Consider the following 19,375-nt stretch of genomic DNA (forward strand, 5'->3'; position numbering starts at 1 on the left):
CGATACACCAGAAACATCTAGCACATCAACATATATCTATATATTTGTGTTTTAAAGAAATAAACAAAAAAGAGTATAAACACATTATAGCAGCAGCATTAGATTCAATGTGTCATAAACACTTTCTGTGCATATATGTCTTTGTTTATTTACTTACTTACGTCACGGTCATTGACTGAGACCCGAACTTTTCTTTCTAATTTGCGTTGCCATGGAGAACGTTGCTATGTGACGCTTGTTGATAACCAGGAAGACGCTGCTGCTGCCCTGGTGGTAGCAAAGAAAAGAGACATGGAGGAACACTTTCAGCTGGGAGATGTTGGAGCGGTAAAAAATGTGAGTGAGTCGTTTAAATAACAGAGATAGCAGCAAAGGGAATAGGGACAGGGTTAACATTATTTCTGCATGCTGTAAATGGAGTTGAGAGTATTCTGTAACGGCGCAGCGAGGCTATTGCTAGCTACTTAAGCTAGCTACTAAGCTACTGTCAATGCAGTATTAGCCAGACAGTAAATGAGACAGCGTAAGCTATTTGACCTACATGTAGCCAGCAAAAAGGCATTATCATTTACTGCTTTTGGGCAACGGCAGCAGGGAAGTTTGTCTGTGACTATATAGCTAACGTAGCTAAGTGGTTAGCTTTGCTAGCCGAAATTTCCAAACATGCACAGCTCAGTGTTTTGTAGATTTTCTGTGAAGTTAACCTTTAACTCTTTGGGGTTTTTCTTTCTCCACTCTGGCCTGGCTGGAGGTCTGTTTTACTCCATAGAAAAACCTACACGAGACATTCATATTCTGGTGTACCTGTACTGTATCCCAGTAGTTCTCAACCTTTTTGAGTCGCGACCCCCAATTTAACATGCATGTTGTCCGCGACCCCCACTCACTGAACACAATCTCACAAGCACAGTTCAGATCTGACCAAATAAGACACAAATTGACCACAAAATGATCAAAAAAGACACAAAATGATAAAAAAGAAAAGACACAAAATGACCAAAAATGACACAAAATGACTAAAAAAAGACACAAAATGACCAAAAAAAGGAAACAAAATGACCATAAAATGACCAAAAAAGACACAAATTGACCACAAAATTATCAAAAAAGACACAAAATGACCAAAAAAGACACAAGTTGGCCACAAATGACCAAAAAAAGACATTAAGACTAAAACACATTAACACATGAACTCTTTAACACAGTGGAGACAGAGCTGACTTCCAAAATGATTTGGCGACCCCCAGAAATCATCTCGCGACCCCAATTGGGGTCCCGACCCCAAGGTTGAGAATAGCTGCTGTATCCAATTGCTATAAGAGCCTTTCTATAAAAAAAAAACAATTATCAAATCAAAATGACTCCACCAAGGGGAAATTTTGTATATCTTTGAGCTTTACTCTGACCCAGTACTGGGAATACTTACTGCAGCTAGATAGGATGCTTAGGGGTACATTCACCTCCTTGTTTGATAGTGCTCAGGCTTCTGATTGTTTGAAGATAAAATGTTTATTGTGCTCAATTATTTGCAATGAAAACAAAACAGTGACTTTACAGTAAGACAGTATTACAGTGCTATTTGTAATTCTACAATTTAATTAACAACGTGGATGAAAGAATACAGAGAAACACTGCATAACCCTTATAAAACTTCCCTGTTGTTACCATGGAGGAAAAACTCTCCCTAACAAACAGTTTTCAAATATATATCTTCTAATTTACTTTAGTCTAGATCCTCACTACCAAAATTCATTTTATTTTCAATATTCTAACCCTTTAAATACCAGTTTGTTAACATAACCCTGCTCTTTTGATGAAAAACAATCAAACATATATATTATTTTCTAGTATTAACTAGTTTTAATGGGTTAACATTTTTGTGTTCAAGGGTCTGAGTGTCTGTATTTTTACACAGGTTATCTAGACTTATTATTGGAGCTGAGGTTCGCGAAGATGAAATAATGTCATCATAGAAGTAACATTTCAAAGTACAGTGCTGTAATTAATATGAATACTGAATATTTCATTCATCTACATGTAACACCTGAACCTCTAATTGAAAATAATATTTCTAAGGAAGAGGTATACATTAGCATGTGCACTGGCCCTTTCAAAGGTTACTCTATTAATGCACTTCTTCCATCTTATCCTGCCTTTGTTAGCTGTTTTTTCAACCAGTGTTGAGTGCTGGGCAGTAGTCCAGATTCCCTACTCATTTTCTTCTACTTAATCAACATAAAATGTACTATTGATTAGGGCAGCACAATTTACAAAACATATCTAATTGCGATTATTTTTTTACTGATATTGCAATTGTTTTATGATTCACATTATTGGAGGTAATGTAATTTTTGTGTAATTATTCTAATTTAATGCAACATCCTAAGTGCATTGATAGTCCTTCTGTAAAGTTGTTGCTGCATTCTTCAAGGAAAACCATGCAAATTATGTTCATATGTTTAATAAAGCTCCTATTATATGCAAAAAGAAAAATGTCATTGCCACATCCGCACAAAGTGACTTCACAGAAGTGGACGTTGTACAAAATTACAAAGCAAAAAGCATAGCAAGCGCCAAACCTGGTCCGTTTATGAAAGTGGAATACACTGATCTACTGTATTTTGAAGTCCATCCAGACAGCGTTTGGTTGGCTCATTTAATGGCACAGTTGAAAGCAAAGTAAAACCACAAAGTTTTTGGTAGTTGTTGAAAGTGCCAGCTTCTCCCTTTTATGATATCAAAATCTATTTTCCATTTCAAAATTATACACATTTCCCAGGTTGCAAAGTCTGGACGGAGAGCTCGCCTTACAGCAGACCAGTCATCGTTTGAAGATTCTCGTTATGTGAGAAAGTCCTCAACAGCTGCTTCAATGGGAGATGTATGTAAACATGTGACAGTAGATAGTAAGTTGCATGATATAACTTCACCTCACAATAATCTTCATCAATATACATTTTGGTTTTGTCTCATACATGAATCACAGGAAGACGATGAGGTAGGTAGCATGAAAAAAGCAGTGATTTTGCATGGCTTCTGCTGCTAATGCTCCAAACATCAACTTTATACCATTTACTTGTCCTTACTGGTTCTTACAATAACTATTTGCTTCAATTCAGCTGTTTGTATTTGATATCCAGGCTTGTTGAGATTCACCACCTCTCATTTTACAACATACACAGTAATACCAGCTTGACACACATGGTATAAAGTTTTTAATGGAGAGCTCATTTATGCAGAGATATTTGAGTTGCCATTTTACTTCAGCAAGTTTTAAAGCATACACTGCCACTGTTTTAAAACTGCTCTTCATTTATTGTCCTGTGTGTATTGGATGCATGAAATGTTTTAAAGTGTTACTTCATACAAGCTATAAAACCCTTTTTGAACTTTAGAGGCGTGAAGCCGTGTAATTGTTCTCTTGTAAATTGTCTAATTGAAAAACAAGCAGATTACATCACTAAAGTCCCCATGACTGTACCAGCAATTTGTTTGTCTCAGAGATGTCTGCCTCTTAAAACATGTTGGAGTTCATGTTTCTAAATATAGGTCAAAAATATATGAGAGAAGTCATATCTGAAGTGGCAGTGGAAATATATCAAAATATTTCACTCCACTATCGTTGGCATTTATGGAATCAGTCACATCTCCTGGATTGGTGACCTGTAAACCAGCCAACATTCCCAAAGCCAAAAATTCCAGTGATGCTTTTGCTTTAGGCTAATCTTCCCAAATTAGGCCAACTTCCCTAATGTATGAACCAGTATTCTCGCGCCCTCTCTGACCTGCTGTGCACATGCAATACATTTTTCCAGAGTGCCGTGCGACTGGGTGGGTTTATTTGCAGTCTTCGTTTATCAACCCTGGCCTCTTCTGCCTAAAATACCCAACTGATTGGTCACATTCCTGACATCCTTTTAAACAAAGACCCATTTGCTTTTATGGGCTCATAGGGTTTGGCCACCACAAGTCCCTTGCCCTGGAGACCGTCAGAGAATCCTAAATTAGAAACTACGAGAGCTAAGCTAATTGCCTTAACAGCCATAACTATTTTACTACAACTGTGAAGTTCATATTTGGTCATGAAGAATTCAAGGCACAGATGTGTTTTGTTTCTCAGGACACTTATGGTCCTCTCCATTTTTGTAGAATGAAATAACTGTCACAGGGTGAATTTATTGCACTCAAAGATGCTTGACCTTACTATCTTGTCTCTCATGAAAATTGCTCATTGTCAGAATACCAAATATTAAACATCAGAGGGATTTTACACTTGCAGGAATTTATAAATGTTGCTTAAAATGACTTAATTGTCATTATTGTAATCTCCTTTGTTCTGAATAAAGAGACAGTTACTAATTACACAAAGTTGAGGGAGCTTGTTCAGCCTCAGCTCTCTCGATTAATGGTAATATACAGTGGAGCAGAGTGGCTCCCCCTCCCTCTGCCCTGCTTAATGGTGACATTCAGATTTATAAATGGCTTTGGTGAAGGAACCAGCCATGAAAGATTATTTCCTCTTTCATCATAAACGAAAGAAATTCTTCACGAGCACTTTGTCCTCTGCAGACCCAATTTAGTAATGAGAAATGTTGTGCCTTTTTTTCCTAATTCATTTGTCTAGTGCCCACCCTTGTGTGCTCTGAGGAATTCATTCATTCAAGTGCTAGTCCCAGGGTCCCGGTCTCAGGATCGAGATGCATACTCGGTTTACTATTTTCAGAATCAAAGAATGAGAGGGAGAGGGTCATTTTTTTCCTGTGGATCTATTTTAGGGTCAGACATATGGGCCTTGGCAGTTCCCACACTCTGCTCCATATGTTCTGGAGCTGGAAATGGATGGTATTGAAAACTATAATAAACAAAACAATGGAGTGCATATAGGTGTCTGTGCTGCACCCACCATTCATGTTCTTTAATGCAGAAGTGTTTTGGTCGCTTGCAACTTCAATATTAGAGGTGAACTTTGGTTTAAATGGTCCCCAGTCTTCACACAGGACAGCTAAACTCACGTTTTATTGCCCTTTATATTTAAGTTAAGGGTTTTGCTTTTTCAGTTGTTGTAGACAAGAGGGCCACCTACTGGTCCGTTTCCACTTTGAAAACAGGTTTTGTACTTACACAATATATTCTATTCACCACTATGTCTGAATGCCATAGCCCCATGTTTCCTTAAAATACATTTACAAAATGACATAATTTATCATAGACAGAAACTGTGAAAACAAACCTTGAACAAATCATGTTCACAAATGCCTCTTTCAGGAAAAGTAAACAAATCGAAGTCTAAAATAACCTTTTTATTGAAATTATTTTATTCTACATGTCCTCTTTAAAATTTCAGGGAAAAAAGCATTTGTACTAACTAGATCCTGTAAGAAAAACAACTTAAATTTTGCGCTCAGCACAACCGGAAAGCCATGAATGACTTGGCTGAGAGCAGCAGTCACGTGATAATAACTTAGTGAATCCTTGAGTGAACTGCGAGCTGTTTACACAGAGGACAAGAGAGGTTGTAAGTCAAGTGGTAAAAATGTAAATAGTACAATATATTTAACTGTTAGAGCCTCCATTTGGCCCCAAATATTTGTTACCCTGTGGGAAAAATGTTGGGATATTTCTTATAATTGATGTCATTATAACTTTGTTTTTCAATTTCTTCCTACTGAGTCACGATTGTTCCATGGAGGTGCAAGATTTTTATACTGCAGTAAAAAACGAGGCCACAGTGATTAAAATGTGACAGGAACAAAAACACACACACACACACACACACACACACACACACACCCTGAGACAGCTTAGGGTTCAGAAGGTTGATGTAACACATTATGACAAAACTGAAATATATATCTTTTACAAAAATAATATTTTTTCCTCAAGAGTTAACCCCAGCAACAAAGCTTATAAATTTAATTTTGATTCTCCTCTGTGAGTAAGTAAACATTCAGAGAAGCTGCTTGATATTAAACCTCTCTCCTCTCTCCTCTTCCAGGGTCCTCCTCCTAAACCGGCCCGGCGGCAGGGTGGCTGGGCAGAAGAAAGCTCCGGGTCTGGTTCTGCCAAGTACGTATCTTCACCTTTTCCTCCATATCCTGTGGCTACACTGAAGGTGGAGACGGCGAGATGTGGTCTCGGGTTATGTGTTATTAATGAACTCTCATGCTGTTGAATGAGCTTATTTATCAGTGCATATTTGGCACTCAGGCTGTGAATCAACAAGGTTAGAGGGAGCCTGTCTGAGCAGGCAACTCTCCATTCGTCTTCATCTGTGAGCAAGGCGGTAATTGACATGGTTAATGCATCAGCCACAGGAGGGCACTGTTAGTCAGCTAGCCACTTCATCACAGGGGTTCAAGCCACTTAATCACCCCTTACCACTGCAGTCTGCTCTTTACACGGGGAGCACAACATGGAGAATTCATGAAATATTTGGAACAGATGGAAGGTGTTTGCCAAAAGCTTTTGTCTGCAACTAACAAATCTAAATCTAAACACCGTACATGACTAAATCAACATGAGACTTTTTTTCTTCTGGTGTGGAACTACCTGTCTTGTTTTCTCCTCAACCTGCCACTGTGCTTTTTTTTTGTCTCACTGGAGGGCGAGATCATAGGAGATGCATTGAAGTGAACAGGCTGAGTCAATTGTGCTTATTTGCGTAGTTTACTGCACCGTTAGTGCAAGCAGGGAAAACGGCAAACTCAATAGATCTTTCCTTTCTCACAGAAGGTCAGCGTGTCGCTTCTCTGCTTTTGCGTAACCCAGCTTGATTCCCAGTCTCAAAGCGATTGAAATACAGGAGGTGTAAAAGGGGTTTGCGCGCGCATTGATCCTCTCTGAAACAAAGTAAGTAATGGTCCCCCCTGGAACCGGCAAGGACTTTTCCCTTCAATGTCACCCCTCATGCTCAATCACCGCCGCCCTCCTCCCACTAATCCCAGCGCAGAAATCCTGGGATTTGTCGATCTATCACTTCTAATTGACACTAAATGATCTGTCAGTTTATTGATGAACCTTTGAAACCAGGTTGTCACAATATATTTTATCCCTAACAACTTTTTCCAGACAGTTTTACCATGTCTATCGCTTTGCCTTACATGAGTCTTAATCAAGGGGCCTGTAATGTGTCTTAAGTGTCGCCACCCCCGCCCCCCAGACAGGACACAGTCCAAGGGCAGGCAGGTAGGCTCCCTCAGCTCCTCTCTGCCCTGCCTGGTTGGACTCTAGTGCCTTCAAGGCTGCTGGTCCACAACTAGACAGCATGCATACACACAGACAAAACAGAAGGAAATGAATATAGGTTGGCTAATTGTGTTTTATGTCATTCTTTCATTTAATTGTGGATCACCTCTTGAAAAAATAAATGACTCTTATTGATAAATCTGTGTTTTCCGGTACACATATAAAAGGAATTATAACATGAATATCTGTATGTTCAAGAGAATTCTACTCTAAGGGGTGATGTCTGGATTATTGCTTATTTCTTTGAGGGTTTTTTTGCCTGAATTGAAGTGTTGTTTGCTGTGATTGTCAAGTAAATTTTATTTATATAACCCAAAGTACCAAATCAAATCAACTTAACAGTCTGTGCAGCAAACTCCCTGCAGAAAAAATAGTAGTAACCTCAGGAAGAACAAGAGAACCTCTTATGGTGAATTAAAAGTTGGGATTGGAGTTGGGATACAGGTGCTACTTTTGATGTAGGAGCTTTAATTTATTCTCCTTGCTTGTTCACAGACGGTTTACCTTTTTACTGATGTCTCTACTGCTTCATTGTTTTAGAAGCCCCTGAATACTGACTATTAATGTGCAGTCTTTTTTTTATCCAACATTGATACTTTTATGTACATGTAGCTCCTTTATTATTATTGGATGGATGTATATTTATATATTAATTCAATTCAGGATAACTTTGTCGAATACTATTAATTCTACATGTCTATCTTGATTGTATGGAAGTACAAAAGGATGAAAATGACAGTAAAGAAATGACCTATACTGGATGAATTACTTTTTAAACCAGTAGGGGGCACTCCTCAACCAGGAGAACCAGCAAAAACATTTTGCATTATGAAATAAAGATTAAAACCGTTTACACACATTTTTAGGCGACTAATTAAAACATATAAAAACTTCCTCTGCTTTGATTTCTTTGTTGCTTTACGAGTTGATTGTAATGGTGAAATATTTTTAGGTATTAATAATAATGTTTTTCTTTGGTATCTGGTGTAATTGCTACCATTCTTAAAACAGATAGTGAAAGCTAAAAATACTGTGTTGAGGCCGAGAAGTGTTGAAACACAGTATTTTGGTGTCTGGCATGCTCTGTTCAAGCTGAGCAGTGTAAATGGGCAGAAGTCTGAAAATAGCCACCTGATCCAGCAGGAGACGTGGCTGAGAAAACAGAGAGGAGAGAAGAAACAACTATTGTGGATCCCACTGCGTCTGATAGAGCAGAATTACTATCATTAGATACAGGTGACGAGGATGTAGCCATCAAAATACATCTGAGGACTGTGCCAGAAATAAGAATATATCTTTTGTGCTTAGCCTTATTTTGAAGGAAGGGGGAATGTAATCTAATAAGTGTGTTATTTAGTTTGTCAAACAATTGTGTTTTCTGCTGCTACACAGATCTTCAAGAAGACCTGCAGCTGAAGACCTGGAAGAGTAAGTTCACTCATCCATGTTTCATTGCACTCTTGCAGTTGTTGATTGAATTCTGTTACATTCTTGGATTGTATGATTAAAAACAGGCCATTTTAAATGTTTATTCCCTTTGCAGTAAAGTAGGAAAAGCGCTGTACTTTCACGTTGTCCTTGGTTGCAACTAATCCTTGCCTTCCAAGAACAATCACTTAACATGATTAAAAAACAGCGTGACTGAGTTGTCATCACTTTTACTGCTATTAGGAGCCAAGTTTTCCTGTTATTCTAGTTTTTCCCCTCACCCAGCCTCCCCTCCCTCCCATCATTCTGTGACTAGAATAGACATCATGAGGAGAGGCAGGTAGAGGACGAAGTCGTCTATGTTTTACTCATCATCGCAGTTGGAGTCCGGTGCCTGAATGGCTGTAGTGAGACAAGAGGCTTTGTGTGTAAAGTTGTTACCCTGCAGAAAAATCCCTTATGTTGTGCTTCTGTCACAACTGTCTTGTCTCAGTAATACTTATTCAGACTGCTGCTCCAGCCGGGTTTGTTTTTAAAAAAAAAATCTTAGAGGTGATCTTGTCAAAGGATGGCCGGCTGGTCACCCAGACAGCACAGCAGCGTCTCATAGCACCATCAGTGTCTTTTGGCGGCGACTGCTGTTCAGAAGTCCAGTCAGACTGTAGCAAGAGTCCTGACTACCATGAGAAAGAGACAAGAGAAAAAAAAACCAGGCCCATCATCAAAGCAAAGTCGCCCAGTCGCCGACTCACTCACTCCCCGTGATGACCTCACCGTCGGGCTGCATTTTGAAAGCATTAAATAATTCATACTCTCACACTTCCTGTTTCTACAGCCGCCGCCTGCGACCACAAACTCCCCAGGGATCAGATGATGAAGGAGGTAAGAGCACCCTCACTATCCCCCACTCTGTGTCTCTCCTCACGGGCAAAGAGGAGCCCTCCAGTGCCTCCCCGGCACATTCATCCTCTGGAAGTAGAGCAGATAAGCAGACAGTCAGATCATCGCTTTTCACTGATGCTCACACCATATTTCTCCTTGAATCCAGCGTGGATTCACCTGTTAAAACTCTGCCTCTGTGTTCCTCTTTTTGACCAGCGTGTGACAATTTTTAAGCACGGCCCTTTTGATGAAGTGAATATATTCATTCAATTTGGTTAGATCTGTAGATGATGGAGAATGTTATGGCACGATTTAAGTGTTTCCCTCATATCCCAGAGTGACACAGTTGGTAAGAAGCACACACACAAGCACACACAGAGTGTCAGGCAGGTGCTGTTGAATACAGATCTTGCGGTAACTGAGTCACCTGAGGGCCCTGCGCACCACAGACAGTGTCAGGACTGAGGGGGAAACCCTGCCTAAAATAATTGTTCTATTTTGTGGCTCATGGCAGCAGGGGATATAGGGTCAAATTGCCTAAATAAAGATAGATTAGCAACAATTCTACAATGTCATTTAGCAGACGCAACATGAAATGCTCAGTTGACAACACTAAAGGACTTTAACACGTCAGTATCTCATGAAGTAAGTGAACAAATGCCATATTATCCCAACCCTTTTATCTACAGTTTGCTCATCAGCTGTTTAAAAATGTCTATCATCAGAGTATTGTGATACAGAATATTGATAATTAGAATAGGAAGAAGAATAAAGCATAATTTCTATAACTCCAACTAAAGCTGTAAATATGTGATGAAGTCCATGGCCTGGGGACGGCTAAAGAAGGTAGAGAAGGGTAGCCATCACCTCACAAAGCATAAACAATAGTGCAAAAGTTTGGAAAGAAATAAAGTGGGAAAGAAAATTTAGAATAAAAAATGTATAATACACTGATGACGAAACCAAATATTTCAAAATCATTAGAACATGGGATACCATTAGCCAGCCCGGCCACGAAAACTACTATTTTATTGATTTATTCATTTTTATTTTGTCTTTTCTTTTAAATAAGCCACACACCCCTATGGCTCCCATACACATAGCCCAAATACACACACATATACAGGACAGACAGACTACACAACAGACTGTCCTGCTACTTCACTAACACACACAACACACATCATAACATTTAAAATGTGTCTTTTCTTGTTTGTTTGTTTGTCCTGTACCACCTTATGTCTTAAGTCCTGTCTTGCTTCACTAATCACATACACAAATTCAGAATTAAAAAAATGTTTGATTCAAATATATAACTTAAAAAAACATTTTCTTATGAAAACTGTGAACTATGATAGTTTGAGTTTGTAACATTATTATAATATGGAGAAATAACAAACCATAATTTTTCACTCAGCCCTTATGTAAATGTTTCAATATTAACCTACAATTTTTTTTATGTTGAAAATGATGAAAAATGACAATTTAAAAAAAGTATAATTGTACAAAACTTTCAAATGTATTGATAAATCACAATGAATTGCTCATATGAACCATTATGGCTTAAGGTAAACGTATAATACTGTGCATCTCTGTTACATTTATGTACACACACACATAATGTCTGCCACTGTCACTATGCACTGGCTCAAACGGCCAGTTGAATGAAGAGTCCAGAGGTTTGGTTCTCTTGCAGTTAACGCCGCCGGAAAGATTATTACTCTGTGGAGGGAGACCTCTTAATACAGAGCCGGAGGCAGGGGCATTGGAAATTACAGTGCTGAGGGTTAGTGAGATAGCCCCTGCGATCTTGATTATGTCCCCTACCCTTATCCCTTATGTCCACTGGCTACAAGCACAGAGAGAGAGAGAGCGAGGGAGAGAGAAGGCTAGCCCAGTCCCCTGCTCCCATCTACCCATCAGTTGCCCCCACAGCCTCCTGCTGGTCACTTTAAATAGCACCAGTATCGCAAAAACACTCATCTGTTTCATGTCTCAATGTCTTACTCTTAGCCGGTGATGTGTTGAATATTGTCCCGTAAGCCTTTCAAATGGATTCTGTGCCTAGGTAATCATTTGCCTGGACCCCTGCGTAGATTATAGGAGCCCAAGTGATGTGGACAGACGTCCTGTTCTCCAAAGTCGCTGACTGGCTTGTGCCTGGCGGGAGTATGTCTACATTCACACCAAATTATCCCCTTTTGATATTTACATGCTTCAGCGAGGAAGCCGGACGCGACCGTGTAATAAGGATACGCGTGGCCTGCTCGCTGCCAGACAAAAGCCACCTTGATACACGTCCAGCCGAGGGAAGAAAGTGTAGGTAATGTGTGGCGTGCTGAGGAGAGACAGCTCCTCCTGATGGAGCTGCCCTTTGTGTCAGGAGAAAACACTGGCTTGTTTGTGGCTGCTTTGATGCCCTGCTTGACCTCCAGTAATGGGTTGAATTTGAAGCTCATTTAAAAATGTTGTTCCTCTTTTCATTTAAAAATAGACTTTGCATATAGACAACGTATGCCTCTGTGCTTCACATTGAACTCTCATGGACTGTGTTGATCGTGCATTACTGACTGAAATGAAAAGGTGCGTGTGTGTGTGTGTGTGTGGACAGATAGACAACCCAGGAAGCTGTTTGCAAAGAGCCGGACGGCAAGGCTTTTTGATGTCATTGCACTAAGACCATTAAATTTGATTGGGGGTCCAGGGGGGACGGATTCTGCTGAACGCTGTGCTTTGTAAATGAGAGGACAAAGTGTCACCGGGGCCTCATGAATATGAAATACCCGCGCCCGCATTTATTTGGATATCAGAAACACAGATGAATCTTGTCAGCGGCTAAACGAGCGTGGCATTTTTAATTTGGTTTAATTAAAAAAAGAGAAAGAAATAAGTTATCAAAAGACGGTGAGCTTTTGTTATCTACTGAAAGTTGATAGGTTAGGTTTTGACCAAGTTGTCTTTGGAAGAATATATCAGAATCAAAATAATGTCTCTTCATCTGAACAGTCCATAACTTTTATGGAGAGCTGAAATGTAGTGGACCATCAAAGATCAGTGTTTATTTTCAGGAGTTATTTCGAAGGAATGGTGACATAGATGCCAAGATATTTCCTCACATCAGATGCACACTTCCATCTCCTCACCTCTATTGACTTTCCCCTCAGGGTACAGTACTGTGGTTAGAGATTACTGACAACCCTCTCATGCAGTCCAGCTCTCTCTTTTTCTCTCCATATCTGTCTGTTCCTCTCTGTCTCTCGCTTCCTTGCTTCCCTCTCCCTCTCTCTGTCTCTCTCACTGTCAAAACTCAGCTGTAGAGCTAATAAGGATGTGCAGTCTGCTGCCCCCCCATACACCCCAGAAAATATTTCTCAGGAAATTCACATCACACCATAAGTTAACACGTCTTCTATCAGGGCAGATGTAAAGATGGTAACCGTTTTTTAAAAACCCCACTTTTTTTTTCGAAAAACAGTCTCATTCCCTTCTTCAATGATTATTGTGTAGATTCACCTTTAGCGATACTGTAACCTTTAGATGATAAATGTCATCACACAATAAGGGGCTTATTTTGTCTTTGAACACACTTTAATTAGTCTCTTTATTCATTATTAACTATTTAGCTTACGTTCATCCAATCTTACCATATCCCTTATTATGTCTCTTTTATTTCCCTGCTCCAACAAATGTCCATCTGAAAAATGCTGTGAAAGTTTGCCCTGTCCTTCTTGGGAGTGGAGCCATCCTCTGTCCTGTTGCGTTTTGCCAATTAAAGTGGGTTCCCACTGTTTGAGCAGCGGGTTGGCGGCTCCTGGCACTGCAGCCCCTGCCAGGCCGCACTGTGACTTCCGACCCCACACAGATGGGCCCGCAAGCAAATACTCTTGCACATGGCTGGATGCCGCCCCAGTCAGAGTGGCAGAGTGGACATGGAGGTCGGCCTACCGGCCACTGCGGGTCCTGGGGGTGGGCGGCGCTGACAGGGCCCAAATGCTAAGGTAGCAGGGGGTGCTTTCTGGGGAGCCCCTGGCCAGCGCCCCTCTCACAGCAGGAAGAGCTGCCGCCTCGCCTCCTGAATATTCATGGCCGCATGGCTATTGTGACAGGGCAGCTCTTATGAGGATGTAACAAGAGAGAGGGAGGGGAGGAAGTGCCATGCAGACATGGTCACACATACACATAAATGTGCACTTCTGGCTGCCATACACAGGGGATTTACTGCATATATATATTTTTTTTTAATGATTCTGTCATTTAGCTGCCAATCAGGTTTTCTCAAAATATAACACTTTTTACAATGTCATTGGATTGTCTGTAAAATGTTTTTTTGTTTTTGATTTCAGATATTCCAGTGATTCCAGACCTTGAAGAAGTCCAGGAAGAAGATCTCACAATGCAAGTTGCAGCTCCACCAAGGTACAGCATGGGCGCCTTAAACTTGAGAAAGTTTGTGCTTTAACACACACACACACACACACACACACAGCGTGTCCCCAGACCCATGTGTGACAGTTAACCTCTGTCCGTGGACAGAACACTAGATCAGTAGCCTGCTCTGGTGACTTTGATGGTTACCTGTCCTCCAGTAGTGCCATTGCAGAGTGTCTTGCTTTATCGGGCTGAAATGGAGAAATAACAGTTGGGTATGATTTATGCAACTCTGTTACCAGGGTCTCTACTAACCAGGCCCTTTGATTTACAGGGCAGTGAGAGACACGCCGACATGTGTCGAATATGTAGCAAGGCTATGACAGCGGTGGAGGTTATTAGGCTGGGGCTTGCTCTCTGTGCGAGATAATATCCACATTGAACTCATTGCGGGGGCAATGTAGCGTGTAATGTGCAGTAAGTAGGACTGGCATGCACTGCTAGGCCCCGGCCACTTTGAGAGCCCCCCCACTTAATTCCAACCCACAGATAAGCAGCTGGGTTTCAATTTGAAGCGTTTACCACTTGGCAACCATCTCCTGCTCTCTGTGGTCTTTGCTTGAAGTCTTGGAGCTTCATTGCGCACAAACTTCAAACTTCTACAAAACCACTTCTCAGTCTTGGTTTGCATGTAGTGTGACAGCACTGCAGTCAGGATGGCTGATCTTTTTCTGTGACATGTTATCCAGATTGAAATGCACCCCTGTTAGTGTATCAGATGCCTATTCTGACTTTCTGTCACCCTGTTAGCATGCAGGTGAACCGGGTAATGACCTACAGAGATCTGGACAATGATCTGAAGCATTACTCTGCATTCCAAACCTTAGTAAGTCAAGGACATTTATTTTTGTATCTCTTTTGTATTCCTACCTCTCTTCTTGTCAAGGTGGTCCATTTAATTTCGCAACCAGCATCACCTCTGTTTGTGCAAGCTAAGTGAATTTTACTGTGATCTTTCTTCAGGATGGAGAGATTGACTTGAAGCTCCTCACCAAGGTTTTAGCGCCAGAGCAGGAGGTGAAAGAGGTGAGTGAGTTTTTAGTAAATATAGCTCATGAGCTCCCAGCGAATGCCTGTCCAGCTGTTTCTAGAGCACCAGGGGAGGTTGCCACTCTGTCTCCCAGGTAATCAAGATTTATGATGTGTACATTAACACCCTCTGCTCTCCTTCCCCCATTCTCCTCTCTTTGCTCCCTCTGTTCCCCATGCTCTCTTTCTTCGTATGTCTCCCTCTGGCTCTCTAATTCTTCTTTTCTCCCCCTCTTTGGCTCTGCAGGATGATGTGAGCTGGGACTGGGATCATCTGTTTACAGAGGTGTCCTCAGAGCTGCTGATGGAATGGGATCAAGGAGAGAGTGAGGAGCAGCCTGCGATGCCTGTAACATGAGGAGGAGGTTTGGATTGGGACTCTAAATGGCTCCAGTGGGAACTGGGTGAATGTCCATTACACAGAAGGGCCAGTGACTTTGGTTCTAGTAACTTTAATTACTGTTTGTTATCCAGAATTTATATTTTGTAAAGTGTACATATACTGTTTTTTTTTCTAAATAAAGTTCACTGTGCAGTGAACAGTGCAGTGTTTTCTTACCCTGTCTTTGTTTAAGTTCTTTTGGAATCTCACCAATTGTTTGTTAGTTTCTAACTTAAACAGCCACAAGGCAAACTGATTTTGTTTGAAAAGCTCCTCAGAAAAAAAAGCTGTCACAGATAAAAATGCCCTCCCACAGCATTATCAACACCCTCATACAAGTCCAAGGTTGATAATCAGCTAAGCTGAAATCCACTTGATTGTGTTCAAATTAACATTCCTCATTAAAGCCTACAACCTTATTGTTATTGACTGTGCCATTGACTTTATCTTCCAGGTCTTCGATAGGAGCAACCCCTTCTTCACTATTATCTCAAATGCATTGAACAGAGTTCCTATTGACACCTGGGGGATTAGCATACATTATGCCTTTTACTGGATAAAGAGGAATGGATGTAAGTCAGGAACGAGACAGCAGCTGGTGTCAGGTGTGTGCTCTTTAAAGTGAAAGAACACAAATTCCTCACAACAATGTGATAACACTGCACAGAGAGCCCACAAAGCAGGCCACAGGACAGGATACGCATGTTTTCAGCTCTGAATTTAAATCGACATTGGCTCTGACACATTTGGACAGAATCTGATACGATTTACCAAATGTGCTGTATGCCGCTCCTTCAGCATATGCTGGTCACATGTATCAGCATTCAGTTTTGTCTTCGGTTCATGTGTGTGAATATAAATGCAGGCCTCCAAAGTCAGGCCAGGTCTATTAGAGAAACAGCTGTAACATTTACAGATAGTGATTAGGTTTATTTCTGCGGCAGAGAGCAGTCTCATGACATTTGGAGATGCACAGCAAAGTCCTCAAGGACACATAATCTATGCATCTAACAGCTCAATCACTGCCCATCACAAATAGATCCAGATTTTTTTCATTTGTTGGGCCTTGAATCAACTTCATCAAGTGTAATACCTCAGGACGAAGTGATCACACGGGATATTTGTGCTCAGAATATTTGTGTGTGTGGCAGAATATTTGAGCTCAGTGCTCAAACACAGTGAGTGATCTCTGTTTGTTTCTCTATCAGACAGACAAACGCACACTTTTTACCGCCTCCACAATTGGCTTATTTAGCCAGACTTAATGAATTCTGCCCATATGCCCTGAGCAGCTGCTATGTTGCCCCTTCCTCCCGCCCCCGCCGAGCTGCGAAGTGCCCATCCATGTAGAGACAACCTCTAGCTGTCTCTCTGGAGAAGTCTAAGCCTGCCACTCCTCTGCTGGCAGCCGGCCGGTGCCGTCTGAGGTGGACTGCGGACGGGCCGAGGACTCAGATTAGGGCCCAGTGATCACGGGTTGTGGCTGGCCTCAAATGATTGGCCCTAGCATCGGTGGATCAGAGAGGGGATTAGAGAAAGAGAGAGAGATCCAGAGACGCTGTTTGGCATATGCTTGCATCCAGCTTCTCAAAGTGACCTCTCTCTACTCCCTCATCCCGCCGCCGCTCTCTTCTCCTTTATTCTCTCCGTGTCTCTCAGTGTATACAGTGTATCTTGATGCTGCAGCGAGGCTCAGAATGACCTCTCACTGTCTGTGTGTGCAGTGAATTCAATCACGTCAAAACAGCTACAACATGTACATTATTTCTAGTGAAGAAGACAGTTGTGTTCTCAGAGAGCTTTTTGGTTATGGGGTAGCTTTCAGATGAACATGGTGTCACTGGGAGGTGAGCTGAGTCTGAGGCCATGTTGATGCTGTGTATATCAGATCAGACGATACAGGCCTCACATGGGTTTAGGGTGTAATTTGTTTCCCCTTGACATTTTTCTATTAAAATAATGGAGCCATTACTGCTGTAAAAATCCACATGGCCTCAGCGCATGCTTCTGTAATCCGATATTTCATTCAAAATGTTCCAGTAATGACACAATGTTTAAAATCCTTTGATTTGATGGGACACATGCAACACTGTAGCTCACCAAATCTCAGAGTTTATGTAGGAAAGAAGTTTTCTCGTGTGAATCGGCAGTGTTTATTTTTAAAGCAGCAGTTTGTTACAGAAGACCCGCTGTAAAACCTTTAGGCCATCTCAGCACAAATTCTCAGGCCGTTGAGTTTAAATGGGTAATTTATCTATGTTTCTATTGGGTCCCTCGGTGGAAATGACTTTTCATTTTGCGGCAAAGAAAACAAACGCAGAGGAAGTTATACAATTTTAATAAAAAACAGACGAAGGCCCCATTATTGTAATGTTTTTTCCTGCTCCCTGTCGACAGGCTTGTCTTAATGTATTTTGATATTGGGCGCTAATTGGAAGGATAGAATAGAGATAATATGCTTCCAGCTCTACCTAATATACTGTGGTGTTGACAGAAGTTTATACATCTTATCTGGTCTCAATATCTGCCTTCCATATGGCCCAAAAGCAATATGCTGAGGTGTAATTAAAGAAAATGGGGAGATGTGGAGATAGCTGGGGCCCAATGCCGGGGCCCCGCAGACACAGAGTGAGGGGTGAGGACAGACACGCTAAAGCTCAAGCAATATTAGGACCAGTTCATTCCAACAGGGGCCACGTGCCTGTCACAGGTTCCCTGTCGCTGACCCGGACAGCACTGCATCAGTCAGGTGCCATGAACCGGTCATGAGAGGATTATTATCAGTTTAAAACGGCAAGAAAATTAGGACATCCCCCTTTTTTAAGCCAGGACGAGATCATGTTTTACACATTAATTTATAACATAACTAGCTCAACTATATCAACCATATTCAAATGGATCTTGTGCCCTTTGAAACAAAAGCCTCAAAAAGCAGCCGCAGTATTGATTTGCCACAAAGACTCCATGATATTTCAAGTTTAAAGGCGAAACACAACTAAGGCAGTCAGATCAATATCATTTTTTGATCAAAAGGGGATTTGCTTTTGAAATAGCTAGATTAAACAGATGTTTTTTTTTGCATTAGATATTTTGCACCTTTAAAAACCCGCAGGGGGCTGCGAGAGAGGAGGGGGAATCGCTCCACAAAAGAGACAATGAAAGTGGTATTTTTTAAGACCGAAAGTTTGACGGGTTAAAAAGTATTTTCAGTTTTGTCAGTGCTATTTTTCCCCTCTCTTCTTTAGTTAATATTCTATCGCTCCAAGTCCTTTTTTGTTTACCCCAGGTGGGCTCGGACATGAAATGGCTGGGACGGTGGCAGCTTTGAATGCCCCTGGGCATCTTACGGCCGTCATGTTGTCAAAGGACCCGGGAGGGGGAATGAGAGAGTGGGAGTTTTTTTCAAGTGTAAACCATGAGGTGGGGAAAAAAAGCTTCTGTTCTTTTTGTAACAGTGAGATTGGCTGAATTCATTATTATCATTTCCCGCTTTCCCCTCATATGTTTTTAGTGCAGCCGAGGGTTGGAGAGGCGAGACAGGGGTTTGAACATGAAATACAGTCGAGCTCCACATTTGTCATGTATTTTATTATTTCCCTTCCTCACCTCTCAGTCCTGTACGCGAGGTCCTTCATTTTTCACATGACTGGTTTTCTTATCATTGTGGGCCCTCTCCGCTGGCCTATGAGTGACTTAAAGGCAATAAAACACAAAACATTCTGTAAAACACGGATGCCTCTCTGATCGCGGAGGCCCTGCAATGCCTCTCCGGGAAATTATGATAATAACTCAGTGGCGGTCGGAGTGGCCAGGTCGCTTGTGGGGGCTGGGGGCAATGGGACGGGGTCCACCAAGGTCCTCCGAGCAGGGACAGGTCAAGGTGGCCTGTTGGGCTTTGCCACGCTCCCCCCTCTGTCATAAAGTCTTTCCATCATGCAGGATGCCGTTCGCAGCCAGGTATACAGCAGAACCTCTTTGTCT

At 41.4% G+C, this 19,375-nt stretch overlaps 1 protein-coding gene across 1 annotated transcript; it reads left to right on the forward strand.

Annotated features, from left to right (window-relative positions):
* The first annotated feature begins 67 nt into the window (after positions 1 to 67).
* On the forward strand, positions 68 to 15,575 carry LOC131987796 (intraflagellar transport protein 43 homolog A). Its single transcript, XM_059352662.1, has 9 exons — positions 68 to 336; positions 2,780 to 2,881; positions 5,996 to 6,066; positions 8,638 to 8,673; positions 9,509 to 9,555; positions 13,899 to 13,971; positions 14,734 to 14,809; positions 14,947 to 15,009; positions 15,260 to 15,575. The coding sequence occupies exons 1-9, from the start codon at positions 136 to 138 to the stop codon at positions 15,368 to 15,370; spliced, it is 780 nt and encodes a 259-aa protein (XP_059208645.1). The 5' UTR covers positions 68 to 135; the 3' UTR covers positions 15,371 to 15,575.
* The last annotated feature ends 3,800 nt before the right edge of the window (positions 15,576 to 19,375 follow it).

The sequence above is a fragment of the Centropristis striata genome, chromosome 16 (assembly GCF_030273125.1).
Source record: "Centropristis striata isolate RG_2023a ecotype Rhode Island chromosome 16, C.striata_1.0, whole genome shotgun sequence".
Classification (NCBI taxonomy): domain Eukaryota; kingdom Metazoa; phylum Chordata; class Actinopteri; order Perciformes; family Serranidae; genus Centropristis; species Centropristis striata.